This window comes from Echiichthys vipera, assembly GCF_963691815.1.
Source record: "Echiichthys vipera genome assembly, chromosome: 5".
NCBI classification, from domain to species: Eukaryota; Metazoa; Chordata; class Actinopteri; order Perciformes; family Trachinidae; genus Echiichthys; species Echiichthys vipera.
Genome location: NC_139830.1, coordinates 20,651,558 through 20,671,164, shown reverse-complemented (window position 1 = coordinate 20,671,164; position 19,607 = coordinate 20,651,558). Strand labels below are relative to the sequence as shown.

The 19,607-nt window shown below is 41.6% G+C and overlaps 1 protein-coding gene across 1 annotated transcript; it reads right to left on the bottom strand.

Moving 5' to 3' along the window:
* Nucleotides 1-9,522: 9,522 nt before the first annotated feature.
* Nucleotides 9,523-19,345, bottom strand: tsr1 (TSR1 ribosome maturation factor; the record flags this gene model as incomplete). The annotated part of the gene is made up of 15 exons (XM_083913376.1): nt 9,523-9,991; nt 10,087-10,161; nt 10,268-10,408; nt 10,558-10,674; nt 10,840-10,972; nt 11,111-11,221; nt 11,304-11,463; nt 11,599-11,834; nt 13,552-13,739; nt 15,054-15,198; nt 15,657-16,108; nt 16,250-16,384; nt 16,730-16,958; nt 17,048-17,151; nt 19,219-19,345. The coding sequence occupies 15 exons, from the start codon at nt 19,343-19,345 to the stop codon at nt 9,813-9,815; spliced, it is 2,532 nt and encodes an 843-aa protein (XP_083769502.1). The 3' UTR covers nt 9,523-9,812.
* Nucleotides 19,346-19,607: the final 262 nt, after the last annotated feature.

Here is a 19,607-nt window from a genome sequence, read left to right as displayed (position 1 = left end):
GTGATCCAGTGAAACACGAACCAGACTGAAACCTATTCGTGTTTGTTTTGATCACAACAGCAGCTGACAATCTCATAAAGCATGCAGGGTCTCTTCCTCTTTAAATTATCCGAGTTCAAGGTGCTGGTGTTTCATTGAAGTGGTCCGAGCCACCCCAAAGAGCCTGTTGTAGTGGAGGACGGTATTGTCTCTCACTTCCATGTTCCCTTGATGAACTGTTGATAACCTCCCAGACAGAGGTAGGCAGAGCTGTGCAGGAGAATAGGTATGTTCTTCTATGAAGGATGTGACAGCATGTTTCGATTCATAGTCCAAAATAGTTTTTTCCACCAAAGGAAAGACACAGTGATATCATGAGCTGCTTGTCAGGTTATGTATTTTACATAGCTTGATTTCTTTCTGTTTTAATTTACACAACTATAAAAAACAGTATTATTATGACTGGTGGGGTTATTCAACCCTCTACAGCCTCATGCCAATAAAAATATGTTTCTATGCTACTTGAATTTATCCAAGTATTAGCTTATTTTTGGTTTCAAATATTATTGTGTGTCATTTTTTCTTTTTAAGACAACCACGGCCATTTGAAAATGAAAAAACATTGGGTGTTAATAATTGCATGTACATATGACATATGCAGACTTGAGATCGCCTATTTGTCACAAAATGCATTTTATCAAGATGATAGCTGAATACTGAACAATAATCCAACAAATAAGTGAAATCTGTGATGTTATGCCTATGTAGCTGGAAGTAATTATCTATGCAGGGTTCCGGCTTTTGCTTTGCTTTGTCCGTCAAAGCCCTTTGTAAACTCTGCTTTTAAAGGTACTTTATAAAGAAATGTATTATTCTTACTTCTATTCCTATTATGATAATTATTATTATTATTATTATTGTTATTATTATTATTATTATTACAATAGCCTCATATATAGAAGTATAGTAAAAGTACAGTATAAAAGTGCAACAACATGCCTTTACTCAGGTTTTCATTGATTTTCACACGGCTTACTGTCTTCATATGGGTCTAGGGCCAAAGACTTTGAATAGTCTACAAAAGCTTCATTATCAATAAATAACAAAGTTTCTGGTCAAATTTTCCTTGGACTTCCATGACAACATGAAAGAAGGACTTTGGGCCAAAAATGGAAGCTCTTTTTGCCCATGAGGACTAGACATATTGAAGTGTTGTCTGATGCACACAGCTGGGATGGATGGTATAGGTTAAAAGCAAATAAAACATTTTTAATATTTCAATAGTGACACATGAAGCATATTTCATATTTATTTATTTATTACATTATTATTATTATATTACTATATTTAAGAGGAGGAAAGAGTGTTTAAGTATATTACTATAGAAACTAATGTTGCTTTATTTCAGTTTCTTTGTGCGTCTTTGGGTACAGCTGTTGTCTTCCCAGACAAACTTTATCTCACTAATCAATCAGCCTCCAGAGGCATACGCTGAACATTAAACTTCAGCCTGTCAAAACATAATTTAACATACCGTAATCTGGAGCGCAGCAAACCTGAAACACTGAACTTTTAATGAACTGAAAAAACCTCCAAATTGTCTGGTTGTAAGCAATGATTGAATAAAAGCTGTGAGGGCTGAGAGTCCCAAACACAACCCAAGGAGCTCCATCCCAAAGACTGTGCATGTCTACTTCCCCAAAGTCCAACACTCAGTGAGGAACCAGAACTGGAGATAAGGCAGGCTGGACAGCTAAATCCCTTTACAGTCTGCTGTCACCCTCTAAATCATACACCTTTCCCACCATTTCTCCAAGTGTGAGCATTGCAGGTTTTACATGTGATATATATCTTGCAGAGGCTTTGTGTGCTGGATATGGAAACACAATGAGGAGGCGAATACTCTGAAAGACTGTAGCCAACTTTTTCAGACATCTGCGAGCAGCTATGCTGCAGGGTCACTATGTCTCTAAGGTCCAAACCACCTCGTTCCAATTTAGGTTTTGAGTGACGAATATTGCAATCACCTGTTATTGCTCCATTTCTGTCTGCCAGTGGAGATAGAGCGAGACTGGACAATAAACAGGACAGGACAGTCTAAAAGTAATCTTAACACCTCGAAACAGACCATCTGAGTGTTATGTCCCACACTTTTCTCAGCTACTCACACAAAGTATTTTGCTCTCTCTTCTTTCTTTGTTTCTTTCTTTCCAGTGGACATGGCCACACATATCTCCAGATGCTTGCTGTGACCGCTCCACCATACCAGACACACGCCCCTCAAGCTTCAGATTCCCTTCACCACCAAAAATTGAATGGTAGGCTCAACATTTACACACAGACCTCTCTTAATTCATTGTAATGAGCAGTTTCGCGACAGCTTTAGAGCAAAGGCGTGCAAGGCATGTCATTTGAATGAGCAGAGCTGTTGTGTGCGTTTGGTTGCTATTCTAGTTCGCCCATCTGCTGTTGATGGACAATTATTGTGCCGTGATTAGAGCCAGATTAGAAATACTTGATTTTTTTGGGGGATTTTTTTACAGAGGGAAACATGGACAAATGCAAATAGTTTCTGGTTTTGAGAGTTCGTTGCCATAGCATGTTCTATTCCCCAAATATTTTTGGCTATATATCTTACCCTCAGCAGGATGGTATATGAGGATGTTTCCCATTCCACTTCATGCAGTCCATAGCTAGCCATGTGAATTTATAAGAGAAATCTAAATTATATTGAATGGAATGAATATGAAGCTACAGCCAACAGGAAATTCGCTTAGCTCAGCATAAATACTGAAACAGGGGGAAACAGCTAGTCTTTATGTTAAGCTAAGCTAATTGCAAACTGGTTTTAGCTTTATAAACATAAAGCTAACCAGCTGATCTTTTCATCTAACTCTCAGCAAGAAAGCAGATAAGTGTATTTTCCTAAATTTCAAACTATTCCTTTAAATGTGTACAACAGGTTAAATCTCCTCCAATGTTTCTATAGTGGTTTGGTTTCCATCAAATAGGGCTGGGGAAAATAGTATAGGGTTGGTAGATTAAATTTGAAACGCTTTTGTCAACATTTGGCCTGGTTTTGAAAATATTACCAAACAAGCCGTCATTTTATGGTCAAAAACACAGATGCAAAATTAACAATGGTTTTAATGGTTCTCCATAATCCTATAGTTTTTAAATAGATCGGATCAAATTTCATGCCAGTTTTTGATACCAGAGGTGAATTTTGCAATATCTGTATTTGGATGGGTTTAAAGTTGCGGCTGGAAGTTCTGTCAGTCTGATCTGGCAACACTGATCTCCTTGCCACCCTGATGAAGGTAAGATACCTGAAAATAGTTGAGCAATACAACATTGTATTTTGAGGTTGTGCAACTTAATTTTGGTGAAATTAAATGTAAACGGTCGTATAAGAGACGTTTGAGGACTCAATCTTTAGGCCATATCAAAAAGATAAAGTAGAAGCAGACCGAACAAAGTTAACAGGTCTAATTAGTGGCAACTCTGGAGCTTTTGATCCTATTACAGAATCTTCCTCAGCTGACGGAGTTTGCCCAGTTGTCAAACACTGTTTTATCATAGCTGAAATTCCCATTGTTCTTAGTACTTAAAAAAGAAAATAAGAGCAAGGAAGATTGTGTGATACAACCGAAAGACCTACAAAAGCTACTAAATAGGCCATGGTCAAGAATGAACTTTAAACTCAGACTATAAACCAACCCCTTATCAATAAATAGCTGTAAACAAAACACTGACATTAGCTTTTAAGCTGACATGGTGAACTGAAGTAAGTCCAATATTCACTCTCTTTCTAGTTGCGATTGAGCGAAATATCTGACTCTTCAGCAGCTCAGTGCTCCATTAAATTCACATGCTAATCATCAACTTTGTCTGTGTACTGTTTGGTGCTCTCTTGCTGAAAAAAATGTATTGCTGTGCCCAAAAATGATGCTGGTGAGTGCAATAGGACTGAACCAAAACAATAAAGTTGCAGCCAGAAAAGCAAAACAATGATATGAAAGAAACTAAAATGCTTCATAAAGCTGATGAACGGGTCGGGTGATAACTTTCTGTTGGTTCATTACTACCAGCGAACATTGGCAACCTTGGAGAACATTTTATTGAATCATAGAAGATCAAGTAATGAACAGGTCAGCATGGCCTTGTTAGCTTAGTCCTGCTGCACTACAGTGTGGGTATATGACTGTTTCAATGACTAACCCACGGTGTGTGTGCAGGCCAGTCCAACAGGCGTCTGTGCAGCACATGGCTGTCCGATGCATGGTCTCTGCTCCCTGGTCTCTCCTCATTAGCCTCACACAGTGCAGCCATTCCCCTCTAGTGCCCTCACCTCCTCCCCCTCGACTCTCTCTTTCTCTACCTTCTACTCGCAGAGCACACAAGGGGAAGAGCGAACCTTTTGTTTTCTGTGTCCGACCTGTGCCCCCTTCCAGCCCTCCTCCTTTTTCTCCCCTTCTCCTCTCCACTAACTAAATCTCTTTTCCGGCTTGATACTGCTGAAAACCATATGGTGTGTGACATCATCAGGGCAGGAAGCAGGGAGAGGGGAATGGTAGAGCAGGGGAGAGATTGGCTTGCCAGGTCTCTGTGCAGTGATGTCAGCAGAAAAGCACTCTGGGAGGCCCGTTGGGGGGTGAGAGCAGAGCAGGTTGGAAATGTTTCTTTTTTTTTTTAGATTTCACTCCCACCTGGATAATCAGGGGGCTAATGTAGGGCAAGTAGAGAGGCAGCGTACACCTTGAAAGAAACCTTGATGTAATTTGTTAACATGTTAGGCCATGAACTTTCCATACTGTTCGTAGTTTACATTTGTGTGCAGGTGCTGTTGCAACACATTTCTCCAAATACGTCTCCATCAGAAGTATTTCCGTAAGTTGCGAATAAGGTTTGGGCCACATTTAGATAATATCATGTGATGTTAAAAAAAACTTCTGTAGCTCATCTGTCTACCTCTTCCGTTTAGTCAATGGCAGTCCCAATCTGCTCACCAGCCTTTATGTGTGTCACCCTCCTTCCCTCCCGCTTTTGTTCTCTGGGTGAACTCTGCAGCTTTTGTGTGAGATCCCGGTCTCCATACCATCACTACCGACCCATCCAGCTCTCTATCAGCACACACAGAGATGCACATAAACACTCAGTTAGCCACTCACACAGTCAGCATCTCTCCTTCACAGAAAATACCCATCCCCACTGATTAATGGCAGAGCTGGGGAGGGTGCCAGGCAAGAAGGGAAGGCATTAGAGGAGGGAAGGAGAGGCTGCTGCTGCAGCTGTGGTTTTGGAGTCAGTCTCTGCACCCCCTTGCTGCCCCCTCTCTCCATCTCCTCTCTGGCTCCTCCAGGGACACACGCCTTGGCCAGGCCCCAGGAACCAGGGAGTCAGGACCAGGCTAAGGGGGAGAAAAAGGGGAACAAGAGAGGGAAGGAAGGATATCACAAAAGAAAGAGAAAAACAGAGCTGACCTAATAAGAAAGTATTGTCAGGCAGCACCTACATAAACAGGAGAGTGCATGGGATGTTCCTCAAAGGTTTTCTATGGCTAAAACAGTACAAGCATTATATTTCCAAAAACACGTAAGTCTGATAATGTTTGTTTAACTATTTGATACTGGTGCTGTCATTTGGTCTTATGTTGCAACCAAATCAGAAGGCTTCTCAGTTTTCTCAGAGTTGAAAAGAAACTACATCTACTCAAAGTACCAAGGGTGCACTTTTAGATAATGTGATTTTTACTGAGTACTTTTATTTTTGCCTTTATTAAAATTTTAGTCACCTGAAGACAATTAGAAGATAGTATCATACTTTTTACATGCAAAGCACCGCATGGTCTAACTTGAAACTCACTGTCAAGCTAATTTGTTCATATACAGTATATAGTAGGCTGCAGATTCTCAGCAGGGGGAGCTTTTGGAGTAGCCTATTACCTCTATGAGTACATGCCAATATGTGCCCCCTATAGGACTGGAAAGTCCTGACAGCAGAAGTGTAGATCCGCAGATGTTAACATGCCACTGTTGCCTCCAAAAGAGAAGAAAAGTAGAAACTGCTACAATTTTAAGACTCACACCACCTGCAAGCAGTGAGTTTTACGTTAACTCAACAGAATCGCTCTTTAACACTCTTTCCGGTCTCCACTGGTGTTGTGATTTAACGGTTACTATGGTCACGCAAACAAAGAAAAGAGTGACGATGAAATCCACAAACACCTGCATTTACCGCTTGCCTCCAAAGAGAATTAAATGGAGATATTTGAGATTGTAACTTTAAAGAGAACTAAGAGAATCATCAAACATGACATGCCATGACACAGACCTGGATTCAAATGGGTAAAGTATCCCTTTGAGTAAACTAAGACTAATTTGAAATTTTCCACGTGTACATGATGTCAAACTGTGGCTCTTATTGACTCCAGATTCTCTGGAGATTATCAGAGAGCAGAGAACCAGAAGTAACATTAGGATTGTTCTGTCACGGCACAAGCATCGTTTGTACAGTACCTTTGTGAGCAGGAGTAACTGGCTCCTATTGCCAAAATGCTCTACTGGAAGGTTCCGAGCGTCTTTTGTTCCTCCAGCAGTTCCTCCACCTATTTAGTGAACAATGTTGTTGCAATGTCCCTTCAGCTATTCGTTCATTGCCTGCATACTGTTTACATGTTGTACATACACTTTTTGTTTTAGGGTCTAACTTGACAATCTTATTTGTGATGCAATGGAATTATGTATATTCCCCACTTTGTCTATATGGTGACAAACCAGTTTCCCCTTGGGATTAATAAAGTTCATCTATATTCTGTACAGTAGGTAACCTAAAGATGCTGGCCATTGCCACTGGTATCTTAAGAAATGTGATTATAAGGAGATGTTTGGCTATTTAAATCTTTTTGTGCACAGATGGTGTGAACAACACTCTCAGTTGTGTCAACAATCAAACACTCACTGCCCTCTGAACAGCTTACTGCAGATTGCTGCAGTGAATTTGTCATCCTCAAGCATTAGAACACTGCAGTTGTACTATTAAATGGGAAAGAAAGTGATTTCCTCGTCCATCTCTGGTAACTCTATTCCACAATCCACTGTTATTTCCACTATGTGGAATGATGAGGAGGGAAAGGGAAATGGCAGAAAGTTGGTGGATGAACCTAAAAGAACAGACACTAGATTAACATTTTTGCTCTACACGTGGCTGACTTGCTTCTCTTCTGTAATCATGTCAAAAGCACTTGTAATAACTCCAGCATTAATGCCTACAGAGGTGAAGAAACAGTGAAGATGGTGCGATAGTTGTGGTTGTGGGAGGTGTCGACAGAGGGCTCATCCTTATTCAGTTTGAGATAAGCTTATCAGCTCTCCGCTTCATGCTAACTCTTATGCTCTACCCTTTATTGGTTGCCTGACTTAACGTATGCAGGGTGTTCGGCTGTGTGTGCTTGAACCCAAAGTGTGATCTGCTCACCCCCATTGCCTTGCAGTCATGGGTTAGTGTGTTTTTGAGGCCTATTCTCTCTCTCCTTTCCCCCACTACGCTCAGTGTTTTATGGGCTGTGTGCTGCGGTGCGGTGACCTCCCTCTCAACCCGGTGCCACCCAGCCGGTGCAGGATTCAGGCGCTCATGGCCCCTGCCAAAACCCCATAGCGCCACATCTGCAATCCATAAACGCCAGCCACTCTCGCTCTCCCACTCCCTCGCCCACACCGCCTTAGTCTCTCACACTGCTCCATTTCACTCTTTCTCTCTCTCTCTCTCTCTCTCTCTCTCACTCGCTCTCACACCCACTAAGTTTTTATTTTAATTTCCAAATTCTATGCATCCCCCTTTTTGCATTCCTTTGAGTGCTTCCTCCCACCACTTCTGGTTTTATTCACACTGAACATAAACTGGCTCTTCCCTTATCTCTCACTCCCTCACTGCCCCTTCTCTCTCCTTCCGTTTCTTTATCCACATCCAACGGAAAAATCTCTCACCCATTATATCTTCAGCGGGAGCCAACTAAGTGTGGTGGCAGTGAACTGGGAACCACAAAACATTCCTGATCCAAGCAAACAGCACTAAGTCACCAGCGTTCATGTCTTCTGACAGTGGCCTGTGCCAAACACACACTTCACTTATGGGCTGCATTCAGCCTTACCACGTCGCAGTTGGTCCCCAAACAGCTGAATGTTTATCTGTTTCAAATTGATAGTGTCAGGGAAAATATAGAATGTAAACTCAGTACAAACTCAGTACAATTTTTGTACATGTGTTACTTTAAGAGTATTCTCCATTAAGGGGGTATTGAATTCCCCCCTCCTCTCTCCGTGAACTGCTGGCCAGCAGAACAGCCCTCCCCTCAGCCTTAACAAGATGTGTTCAACACATCACTGTTACTGTACCCTTGCCTTAATACATGTAAAAAAAAATTGGTAAAGTAGGAAATAAATTGAGTGTTACCATAAAACTGTCCAGAGCTCCCAGCTTGCCCCTCACGGGCAATAGAGACATTCGTCTTTCTCGATTGTATTATCTTTTTTCTTCGACTTTTTGCACACAGTGAACTTTTGCTCCCCTTCGTTTCTTGGATCATGTTCTCCTCTCCATCCCAAAGTCTTCACCTTCTGGTTTCCCAGACATATTGGCATGCCTCTGTGGTGCAGTCCCAACACAGCCCAAGGATGAATCATGTTTCAGCAAGCATGCAATAGCTCAGTTGTATGATAAATACTGCAATTCATAAATCAGTGTTTTCCTAAGCAAGAAAGGATGGAGCAGGGAAGGACACAAAGCATTTCAGATTCAGTTTGAAAGGAACTGAGAAGTCATGATCTAAGTTTGTGTGTGTGCGTGTGCGTGTGTGTGTGTGTGTATTGACTAGAGCTGAAAAGGCGGCTTCAGGTCAGGGAGGGACCACCATGGAGAGAGAGCAGGGTATTAGTAAGCAGAGTATAACAGATTCTTCTATTTTTAGATGTTCGTACAAGTTTAGGCACACAATTTGTAAATTCTATCAATGAATCACAGGGTATTGAAAAGGGCACTGTCACACTGATGTAGCATGGTTGGTGCCATGCAGCAATAGCGTAAAAGAAGTCTTGAATGTTGTGCTCAATGTTGTTTCATACTGAATTAAATTCAGTCCAAGATTGGTGATAAATTAGGTCTTGGTAGAATTTTTTTTGTTATGTCCTATGAGACATGTTTGTGATAAAAACATTATATAAATAAATGAATCTGACAGCTGCGATTTGTCAAAATCTTAAAAGGCCACAAGTCATCAGAGATATTATGGACAAGGATTTTTGCTTAAAAGTACAACTTGGGTGTTCTTTTTCCACAGTTAAATTCCTCAGATATCACAAACATTATCTATATAATGATATTGCCCCAGTTAGTGCATTTTGTGTGGCTGCAGACTTTAAGCCACATCTGCATGGCTTCAAAGAGTTTGACTGACTGATGTGCTGTAAAAACTACTGACCTGCCAGTTGCTCTGGAAACAGCCCTCGTTTAATAAAGTACTCAACACACAGACAACTATTTGTCCAGTGGCAGTCACTCATTTTTTTTTAATCCATTTTAAACAAAGTTGGGAGTTGCTTAACAAAGAAGCTATCTGAATACTTATTCATCACTGCCACCTAGTGGCTGAAACTAACTCAGCAGCATGTTAGAGGCTTCATAGCAAAATGGAACAAGATGGTTCAAATAACAAGGAGATACTTTCAATCAACTTGTTTTTAATACACCTTGTACTTTTTGAAGTGATCACATTGATGTAGATTATTTCTGTTAATACATGTCCTGCGTCTAGCTTGTGTTGTCATGTTGTCCCTTCACTATTCCATATCCAAGTCGTCCATCTCAACAGTGACCTCTCTCTTGACCCAAAGTAAAGACAAAGGCACATAGGGGTCATATGTCCAGCGAGGAAACGCTCTCTTGTACAAGTTCATCAGGACAGTGTCTTGTGAGCGCATCTGATTATCATATACACACTTCATGTGACCATGTGTTCCTGAAAAGATAAAAACAAGGCAGTCAGAATTATACAGACAACAGGCGCTGCTTAAAGAAACTTCTAACAATGAGTTTCCTTTTAAATTTTCTCACCTAAAGCCTCCTTGATGTGGCCTCTTCGTCCCCACTTTGTCCGCAGCTCCACCGGCTTGAACCACAGAATATCATCTGTGACAGAAAGAAAACAAAAAGAACGGTGAACTATGAAGCTTAAAGCTACAGAGAAGTCAAACGTTATCTAATATTCAATAACAATATGTTAACAAACTCTTACCCCTGTTAAAGAACATGTAACGGACAACTGCAGAGCGACGGTTAATTTTGAACGGGTGACCGCTCAGTACAATCCTCTTTAACACAACACGCTGAGGGTCACAACTGAGCAGGCTGCCTGTAGCCACTAGATCCTGGATACCTAGAAAGACAGTGACAAGGACAAGATACAGAATTGTCATGGGTTGATAATTTAATTAAACAGACAACATATTGGAAAGTCAAATGTTTAAAATCAAAGCAGCCAGAGCACAAATTAAATCTGTATGTATGCAGAACTTTTCATCTCACCATCATCCCTTTGTTTAAAGAGCAGGACTCCTGCAGGGGGGAACGTAATGGGAGCGTACACCGATACCACAGTGGGGGCATCTGGCCTAAGGAAGCGCTCCATCTTATGCTTGTCAGCTAGAAAAGAGTAGAGCCGAATTCAACACTCAATAATTCATTTACTGCTGCATATCCACATGCTAAATCTGCTTCAGTTTTCTACAGTCATTCTGCAAATATATTTTTACACAGAAGTAACAGCAAATCCATAATGATAGTTTGCTCGAGTAACAGGTGTTCTACCTGAAGTGTGCTGAGAGAAGATAGGAGATGCCCTGAACCTCCGAAATCCACAATGGAACACCAACTCTTCCTTAGATTTGATCGGCTCTGTATTGCTGGGGTGTCTCCTCACCAAGAGGTGCATCACAGACATCTGTTCAAACAGGAAATAATTATAGAGGACAGAAAACTCAATAACAAACATACGGTACTGTCAGTTTGACTTTGTTTCAAATGAACAGTTATAAATTCAGACAGAAAGATTTTCAGATGTCAAAACCCTGGATCACACCTTCTGTTCGTGGGGTAAAAGAGACACCATCATCAGAGGTCTGCCTGACTGGACACTCTCCATCACAGAAAAAGGCACATCTATGATGTGCAGCGTAACATACCAGCCCACCTGAAAGACAAGAGGCAGCAGAGTCGGTGAAGCTACACATCTAAGATCTATTAAAAAAATTAAAAAAATTTTTTTTTTTTACCATAGCTCCCCCTTCCTCAGCTGCAGCTTCAGCCAGTATGCGGTGGCGAGTGCGCTCAAAGTTCTGGAACTGGAAAATGCGTGAGTAGTTGAGAGGCAAGTTCTCCATGGGGTCCCAAGGCGAGGAGCGGAAACTTTTTAGGCCTCTATAGCGCTGGAACCTAGACAGAGTGAAATGTGGCAATGATTAAACTGCATGAAGAAAATGCTCTGAGAATTTGTTTTCCTTCCAACCTATATTCAAAGCGCTTGCAAATTTTTTTTTTGTCATCATTCATAAAAGAAGCAGAACTCACCTGATTCTAGCTGCCACTTCAAGGGGTGTGTCCACCTCATCAGGAAACATTTCATTAGCTCTAGCCTCGCGGTAGCGTTTCAGGCCTTCTTGCTCTGCAGCCTCATCAATGTGCTCATCATAGCGTTGATCTGCTCCAGTTCGCTCTGTGGAGCACACTTCTTCTTCTTCCTCCTCCTCCTCCTCCTCCTCCTCCTCTTCTTCTTCTTCTTCTGAGGCACAGCCCGAACCTGGCTCCTGAGCAGAGAGAATACAGTACAACAATACTGTTATTGCACTCCTTTATAATAAAGCTATTTTTTTTTTTAAACATACACAACTTTGTGTCTAATTCATCAAGGCAGCGGTTTGTTGTGCCATTTTCTAAAATAGAGCCCCGATATTTTACAAACAATGACCAGACGCACATGTTGGGAACACAAGTGCATTCAAGGAGATTTCAAGTATAGAAATTGTGTTAACATAAACAAGACCGACCAAATCACAATAAGAGTACTGTTTTGAGTTGGTATGTGTGAACTCGATAAGGAGTTGCCAGACTATGGGAACCCTTGGTTTGCGTATATTTAAATTCCATGCTGTTCCCAGTGTATCTACAGTGTTCACAGACATTCATTCCTACAATATCTAGAAGTTCAACTTCCGTGGGCAATATATTTGTATGAGGAAATGATTCATCCAAGGGAACATGTATTAAAGTGCTCCATCAACTGGTAAAATCACAAGCAGAGCCAGACACATGAGGGGAAAGCACTCAGCATGGGGTTGATTCACAACCTTTCCAACATCCCTGCTGCTGCTGCAGTAATAATAATCATTATCATTTGAAGAACCCTTTTCCCTATTGTTACCCTCTCCTTAATATGTATCCCTGTGTGTTAACCTCAACATCAAACACATGCTAATAACAATCACAGATCATAATGAACCCATTGCATGAGGTGTGTTTCCGAGACCTCTTTTCAAACAGAGCTGGAAATAAATAAATGGCCGACCCCTCCCTTCGTCCAGACGGGAAGTTCAGTTCACAGGACAGGAAGACAGGAGGCTTCTCTTGGGACTCGTGCTCCAAACACTATTGTTGTGGTGAGCAGCCTGGCACTACAGGCCCCAGACAGACACTGAGAAAACAAACAGTGCCTTTCAGCTACGAGGTGCACTGACTGTGGGTCACGTATGCACCGCTCCAGCCCCCGAACCACCGACACTCTGACTCATAGCTTCTCAGCACATTACTGTCCTCGTCATCCTCCATTAGAGTACACTGTCTGACTGCAGCCTTGCAGTTGCTATGACAACAAGAAGCAGCTGAACAAACTAACTCTCGTATGCTGAAACTACTGAGTGATAAATTCATTAAGAAAAACTAAATTTCATGAACAACAATTATAATAATTGAGTAATATTGTGTTTTTTTTTAGAAATGAATAAATAATACACAATATAATAGTAAAACGTTATAGACTCCAGCTTCTAAGAGGTGACGGTTTTAGCATTGTTTGTTTGTTTCCTTGAAATTCACCAATTTGCAAATGACAGCTTGGGATCTGCAAACCTGCAATGGATACAGATATTTGTCCTAATTTTTGTCTTTAAATCTATAGACAAAACATGTAACTGATCAGTTTTAAGTTAGTTGACACTCCAGACACCTTTGTTCAAACCTAATTGAGCACTATAGTGTTTCCCATGACACTCTATGCAATCATACTGCCTCTTCAATTATTTAAATTATAGAGATATAGAGTATTTCAAAGAAAATGAACGATAATCGTGACAAAACTTCCTTTTGTTACACGTGTACCTGTGGGGAGCCCCGTGGATTCCAGGTTAAGATTCTGACCATGAACATCACGTCCCTGGTTCAGGTCTGACCGTACACCTGTTGCATCTCTCTCCTTCATTTACTTTCTCCACTGTCTGTGATAAAGTAAAAAAGACTTTGAATGTGTACCTGAGAGTTAATGTCCTCATCATCTCCATCCATGGCCTCGTCCAACATGTCGTCATCATCATCATCCTCATCACTGCTTTCTTCGTCTACCTCTCCGCCATCCTCCTCGTCATCATCAACAATCCACGAGGCCTGGTAGTCTGATGTTCCTTTGGGGACCTTCATCACACGTTTCTTCTTTCTGGCTTCTAAAGACCAGAGAGTAACACCAAAGAAATATTTAAAGACCTGACTTATTGTGTTATGTAAGGTATTTGTCGACAAACTAATTATACAATAAGCTGAAATAACAGCCTTGTATAGGGTTCCACCACATTTTCCATTTCAAAATGGAAATCTCTGAGGATTTTTGAGTCAACAAAGGGCAGCGGTCGCGGGTTCGACTCCGACCTGCTGCAGGAACTACAAAAGAAAACATAAGTCTTTGCTTCATTGGCTTTTAGATGGAGTAAACATACTGTAAATAAATAAAATGATGATAAATAAAAATAAATCATGAATGAAATGTAGACGACGCGTATGAAAAAAATTAAATAAATTACAATCGCAGTCGCACGGGAATGGTAACCATGGTAACCCGACCATTATACAGCCACCTTAATTAGTTTCATATCATCTACAGGTCGGCTATGCTGCGTTAATAAACTTGTTTTGATTATATATTTTCTTTTAGAAAGTAAGAGTCTGGAAACAATACAGACACTTTTCCATACTCTATTCCTTTTTTTCCATACTTATCCAGACCTGGAAATTACTCAAATTAATTTCCATACTGCTTGTACAATTTTTTTTTCTGTAACTCCCTGGTAATGTTCATCTATCAAATGGATTTTGCAAACATCTATCAAACTGACTGTAATATCAAACTGTGATCAAGAAGAAGAATTCCTTTATTAGTCCCGTGAATGGGGAAATTCAATTTTCACTCTATTATTTCTCACACACACACACACACACACACACACACACACACACACACACACACAGGACCTATATACATGCAACTAATGGTTGCACCTCTCCAGCCACCAGTCCACACTCCATTCATGGTCCACACAGGGACTTGAACCAGCAACCCTCTGGTTCCCAGCCCAGTCACCTATGGACTGAGCTACTACCGCCCCGGCAAACCATCATCAAGTTTCCCCAGTAAAATAAGGTCTGGTCAATTGAAGACTTGCCAAGATGACATCTTCACAGTGAGTTTAATGTTTATCCCAGTATAATAAGATTGCTACAAAAAAACAAAACTGGTTACTTTAACACAGAGGTGTCCAGTCCTGCTTTTAGAGAGCTGAGAGAGAATGTTTTAGGTTTCTTCCTGCTCCAATGCACCTGATTCTAATGATTTACTCAGCATCAAGCAGCTGAAGCTTGTCAAAGTAATCATTAGAATCAGGTGTGTTGGAGAAGGGAGAAACCTAAAACATGCAGGGCAGTGGCTCTCGAGGAGCAGGGTTAGACACCCCTGCTTTAACACAAAGTACTATACGTTTCTGTACCTTCAGCTTCCAGAAGCTCGGTCTCTGTTGGCCACGTTTGCTCTCCATCCATGGGGTCCACCTCGGCCTCTGCATGCAGACTCTCCCTGCTGGATGGGTTTGCTTTCATGAGCACCCTCACTGGGGCCTCATCTTCACCTCCATCCTGTGGGAAACACAGATGACTGAGGTAAATAGAAAAGATCAAACGAACTGCAAATAAAGTGATAAAAGACTCCTGTTGAAGTACCATGCCAGGGTTTCTTGCATGTTCTAGAATCACTTGCGTGACATTTAGATTACTTATCATTTTTAAGAACAGTTAGTTTTACATTTGTGAATTGTTTTTGCAAACTTCCAGTCAGCCACTCTTCACTATGAACAACAATATGAAAATATATTTGAATTTGTAAGTATCTTGCTAATGTAAAGTAGCTTGCGTGTTTGGGTGATTTATTATAATTAACACCATTATCACAGCTTTATTTGTTGTCAAAGTAACATGATTGCTGCATAGTAAGAAAGTTAAAAGTGCACTCCAGTAATATGCAACAGAAACATGACTGACAAATTTAGTGACTGACTTAATATATTCACTGTGATTTTTCAAGTCTCTTCACCTACCAACATGTCAACATCTCCCTTGCCAGGCTTTGCCGGTCTGGCTGTTGTTAAGTTGAGGGGAAGAGGGTCTGATGGAGCATCAATCTGACTGAGCTGAAAGTCTCCATGTCCACTGATGTGCACTAGTCTGTCAACTTGTAGAGGACGGCCACGGATGTACCCAGAGACACAGAGGGTGCCCAGGCCAGTGGGTCCGCCACCTGTCCCCTCAGCAGGGCTGTTGGGCGTAAAAGTGACATGCTGAGCCAAAAGATGGGAACGTCTGGAGCGGAAACCAAGCTTTCTCTGTCTCTGACTGCCCAGGTGTCTGAGGAGTAAAGTGGCATCCTGCTCCGTATCCAGAGGGAAGAGGCGGGTATCGGGGAAACGGATCTCTGTGATCTTTGACAGGGCTCTCTTGAATTCAACCCGCTTCTTCACAGGAAGATCAGACACACCCTGACACACCAGTGCTATATGGGACAGAGGGACACGTTCTTAGAAAGGCATTAAAAATCTGAAACAATGCATAAAATCTGCTGCAACAATAGTCTATCCCAGTGTTGACGGAGGAGTCTAAAAGCTCCAACTATTTTGTTCAGGGTCATACCCACCATGACTCGGGAGGCCCTGGGCAAAGAGGCAGGAGAGACAGTATTCCCCATAGCTGTCCCAACCTTCAGTAGAGTCCAGTACAAATACAAGGCTATCTGCAATCTTTGCCACATCCAGCAGGGAGTGCATGTCGGCTGTTCAAAGAAACCATGAGGGAAGCTTCAAAATGGGACAACATGCTCATAACAAAGACAGACAAAATAGTACAGCAAAGGCATATATAACAGGGTAAAGTACAATCTATAAAACTTGAAGATTTTACATTACACCGTTTAATACAGGACTGCATTTTAACGTTTATTTAAATTTTTTCATTTGTGTTGTTTTGTAAAAGTATTGAAAAAAACTAAGGGATACATTGATTACAAACAGCATTACTGTGGTCTGCAACAGTATACATGCAAAAATTTACAGCATTTAACTTAATTTAATTTCACTTGAGTTTTTAGAAGTGACTGTTCCATACGCCAAATACTTACCAGTGCTGTGGCTAAGAAAGGTGAACCTTTGTTTAAAGCGAGGCAGAAACAGCCCAAAACTGTCACTGGCACCACTGACGCACTGCTCCTGATGCACGATACCCCCAGTACCCTCCTGGCGTAGCAGTTTGGTGACCGCACCAGCATCGACTCCAGCATGGAGGGACACCACAGCAACCAAATGAGGAGGACCGTCCCTGCTGCCTAAACGTCGCTTTTCCGTCAGGACCTTAAAAACACAAGAGACATGGAAACTCTGCAGCACCTGTCAGGAATTCAAAGATGACTATTTTTCATGCAAGATGAAAAAAGACATACCATGTCTTTCTTATTCCTGCGTAGCTGGTTGGCTTTGTGCCTTCTGTCCATCCTCTTGTGCTCCTTCCTCTGTTTTTTGGTAAGGGCTGTCACTGACACTCTCCCTAAGAGACAGGTCAACACAGGGATGTATTGCTATGTTGTGCAAGATCAAGTCAAGTGGTATACTGGCATAGATTCAACAAGGTACTGGAAACATTCCTCAGAGAGTTTGGTCAATATTGACATGATAGCATCACGCAGTTGCTGCAGATTTGTCAGCTGCACATCCATGGTTCAAATCTCCTGTTCCACCACTTCCCAAAGGTGCTCTATTGGATTGAGATCTGGTAACTGTGGAGGCCATTTGAGTACAGTGAACTCATTCGTGTTCAAGAAAGCAGTCTGAGATGATTCACGCTTTGACATGGCGCATTATCCTGCTGGAAGAAGCCATCAGAAGGTGGGTACACTGGTCATGAAGGGATGGACATGGTCAGCAACAATGCTAAGGTAGGCTGTGGCGTTGACACGATGCTCAGTTGGTGCTAATGGCCCCAAAGTATGCCAAGAAAATATCCCCTACACCATTATACCATCACCACCAGCCTGGACCGGTGAAACAAGGCAGGATGGATCCATGCTTTCATGTTGTTGACACCAAATTCTGAGACTCATCAGACCAGGCAACGTTTTTCCAATCTTCTATTGTCCAGTTTTGGTGAGCCTGTGCGTATTGTAACCTCAGTTTTCTGTTCTTAGCTGACAGGAGTGGCACCCGGTGTGGTCTTCTGCTGCTGTAGCCCATCCACCTCAAGGTTCGACATGTTTTGCGTTCACAGATGTTCAATGGTTGTTTGAGTTACTGTTGCCTTTCTATCAGCTCAAACCAGTCTGGCCATTCTCCTCTGACCTCTGGAATCAACAAGGCACCCACAGAACTGCCGCTCACTGGATATTTTCTCTTTTTCGGACCATTCTCTGTAAACCCTAGAGATGGTTGTGCATGAAAAACCCAGTAGATCAGTAGTTTCTGAAATACTCAGACCAGCCCTCATGCCACGTTCAAAGTCACTCAAATCACCTTTCTTCCCCATTCTGATGCTCGGTTTGAACTGAAGCAGATCGTCTTCACCATGTCTACATGTGATTGGCTGATTAGAAATCTGCGTTAAGGAGCAGTTGGACAGGTGCACCAAATAAAGTGGCCGGTGAGGGTATATGCAGCAAAGACTTTGAAGGAACTTTATATATTTTAGGTATTCAGTGTATTTTTGATTAAACGCTTAACCCTGATTCAGAATCCGACCAAATGTTTCCCTTCCGTTTCTGAGTGAGCCAGACTATACAACGTATCCATAGGCTGATAAAGCATCTGCAGTAGATATGTGGATATGTGAACAGTGTGCAAACACGAAATTCACATGGCTCTCTGTAGGCTTAGATGTTATGATTGATGTCTACAATATATTTTCTGCTGGATACCAGACAACATATCAAAAACACCTGTTGATCTCATTTCCATGAAAATAAAACAGCACTGCAGCAAAGACAGCTTTGACTTCTCTGAGGCCTTTGATGTTTAGTTTTCTTAAATTCTTAGATAAGTATTGATTGTCTGGATCATTTTTGTGGTCACGTAAATATTGACATGTCTCTCAACTTGTAACAACAAAAACTGAGCATAAGAAGGGATAATTTACCTTTATTTTTTTCTAAATACTTCATAGACATGTGGACATTATTTCAGATTATACCGTATGCACAAACAGATTGAGGTTAACCAACAGGTTGTCTGACAGATTCTTGGTTCACTGGGATTCCTCTGTCCGAGTTCTACTAATCATGTTGGAGTCATTTTAAAATAGCCAGCAAACTGATAACTGCTGGGGTGTGGGAGCCCTGATTGGTTTCCCCTGTTTTAAAAGGCCATTGGTCCACTGGAGAAAGGTGTCCAACAGATGTATACTGTAGTTCCCAACGGCAAGCGCGAAGTGGCACACGGCCGGGCGTTTTTCCTAGATTTCTTACAAATACCTATTTAGAGTTGACTTACGTGTACCATGTTTCCTACAAAACTGATATCCAAATCCAATAGGGAACTCAGCACGTGCATTTGCAGAGACGTGTGCACAGCCACAAGCAACCAGCAGCTCTTATGTCACACTTATGAATAACTGAACACGTCTTACCTTTGGTTTCTCTCTCAATTTCACCTTTCGTCCGGTGCTTGCCATGTTTGTGGCCTTTATTTTTCTGTTTGTATACGCCGGCTCTGTGACCCTGTTGTTTTTCCCCGTTCGCAGCCATTTTTACCATGTGGGGAAAGTCAGGCAACTTACTTCCGTATTCGCACACGCGTCGTCTTGACAGAGGCGTGTCTTCAGGGTTTCCTTCAAAATAAAAGCCTAGGTCATGATCACGTTAACATGTAATTTCCCCCGACAATATATTTCACTGCATACAATTTAAGCTGGAGTCAAGGAAAGTGAGACCCTAACATTTGTAAAGATTGCATTGAGAAGAAAAAAGTATTTTTTCTTTTTATCCACATACAGTAGTAACTTTCCAGTGAATTTAT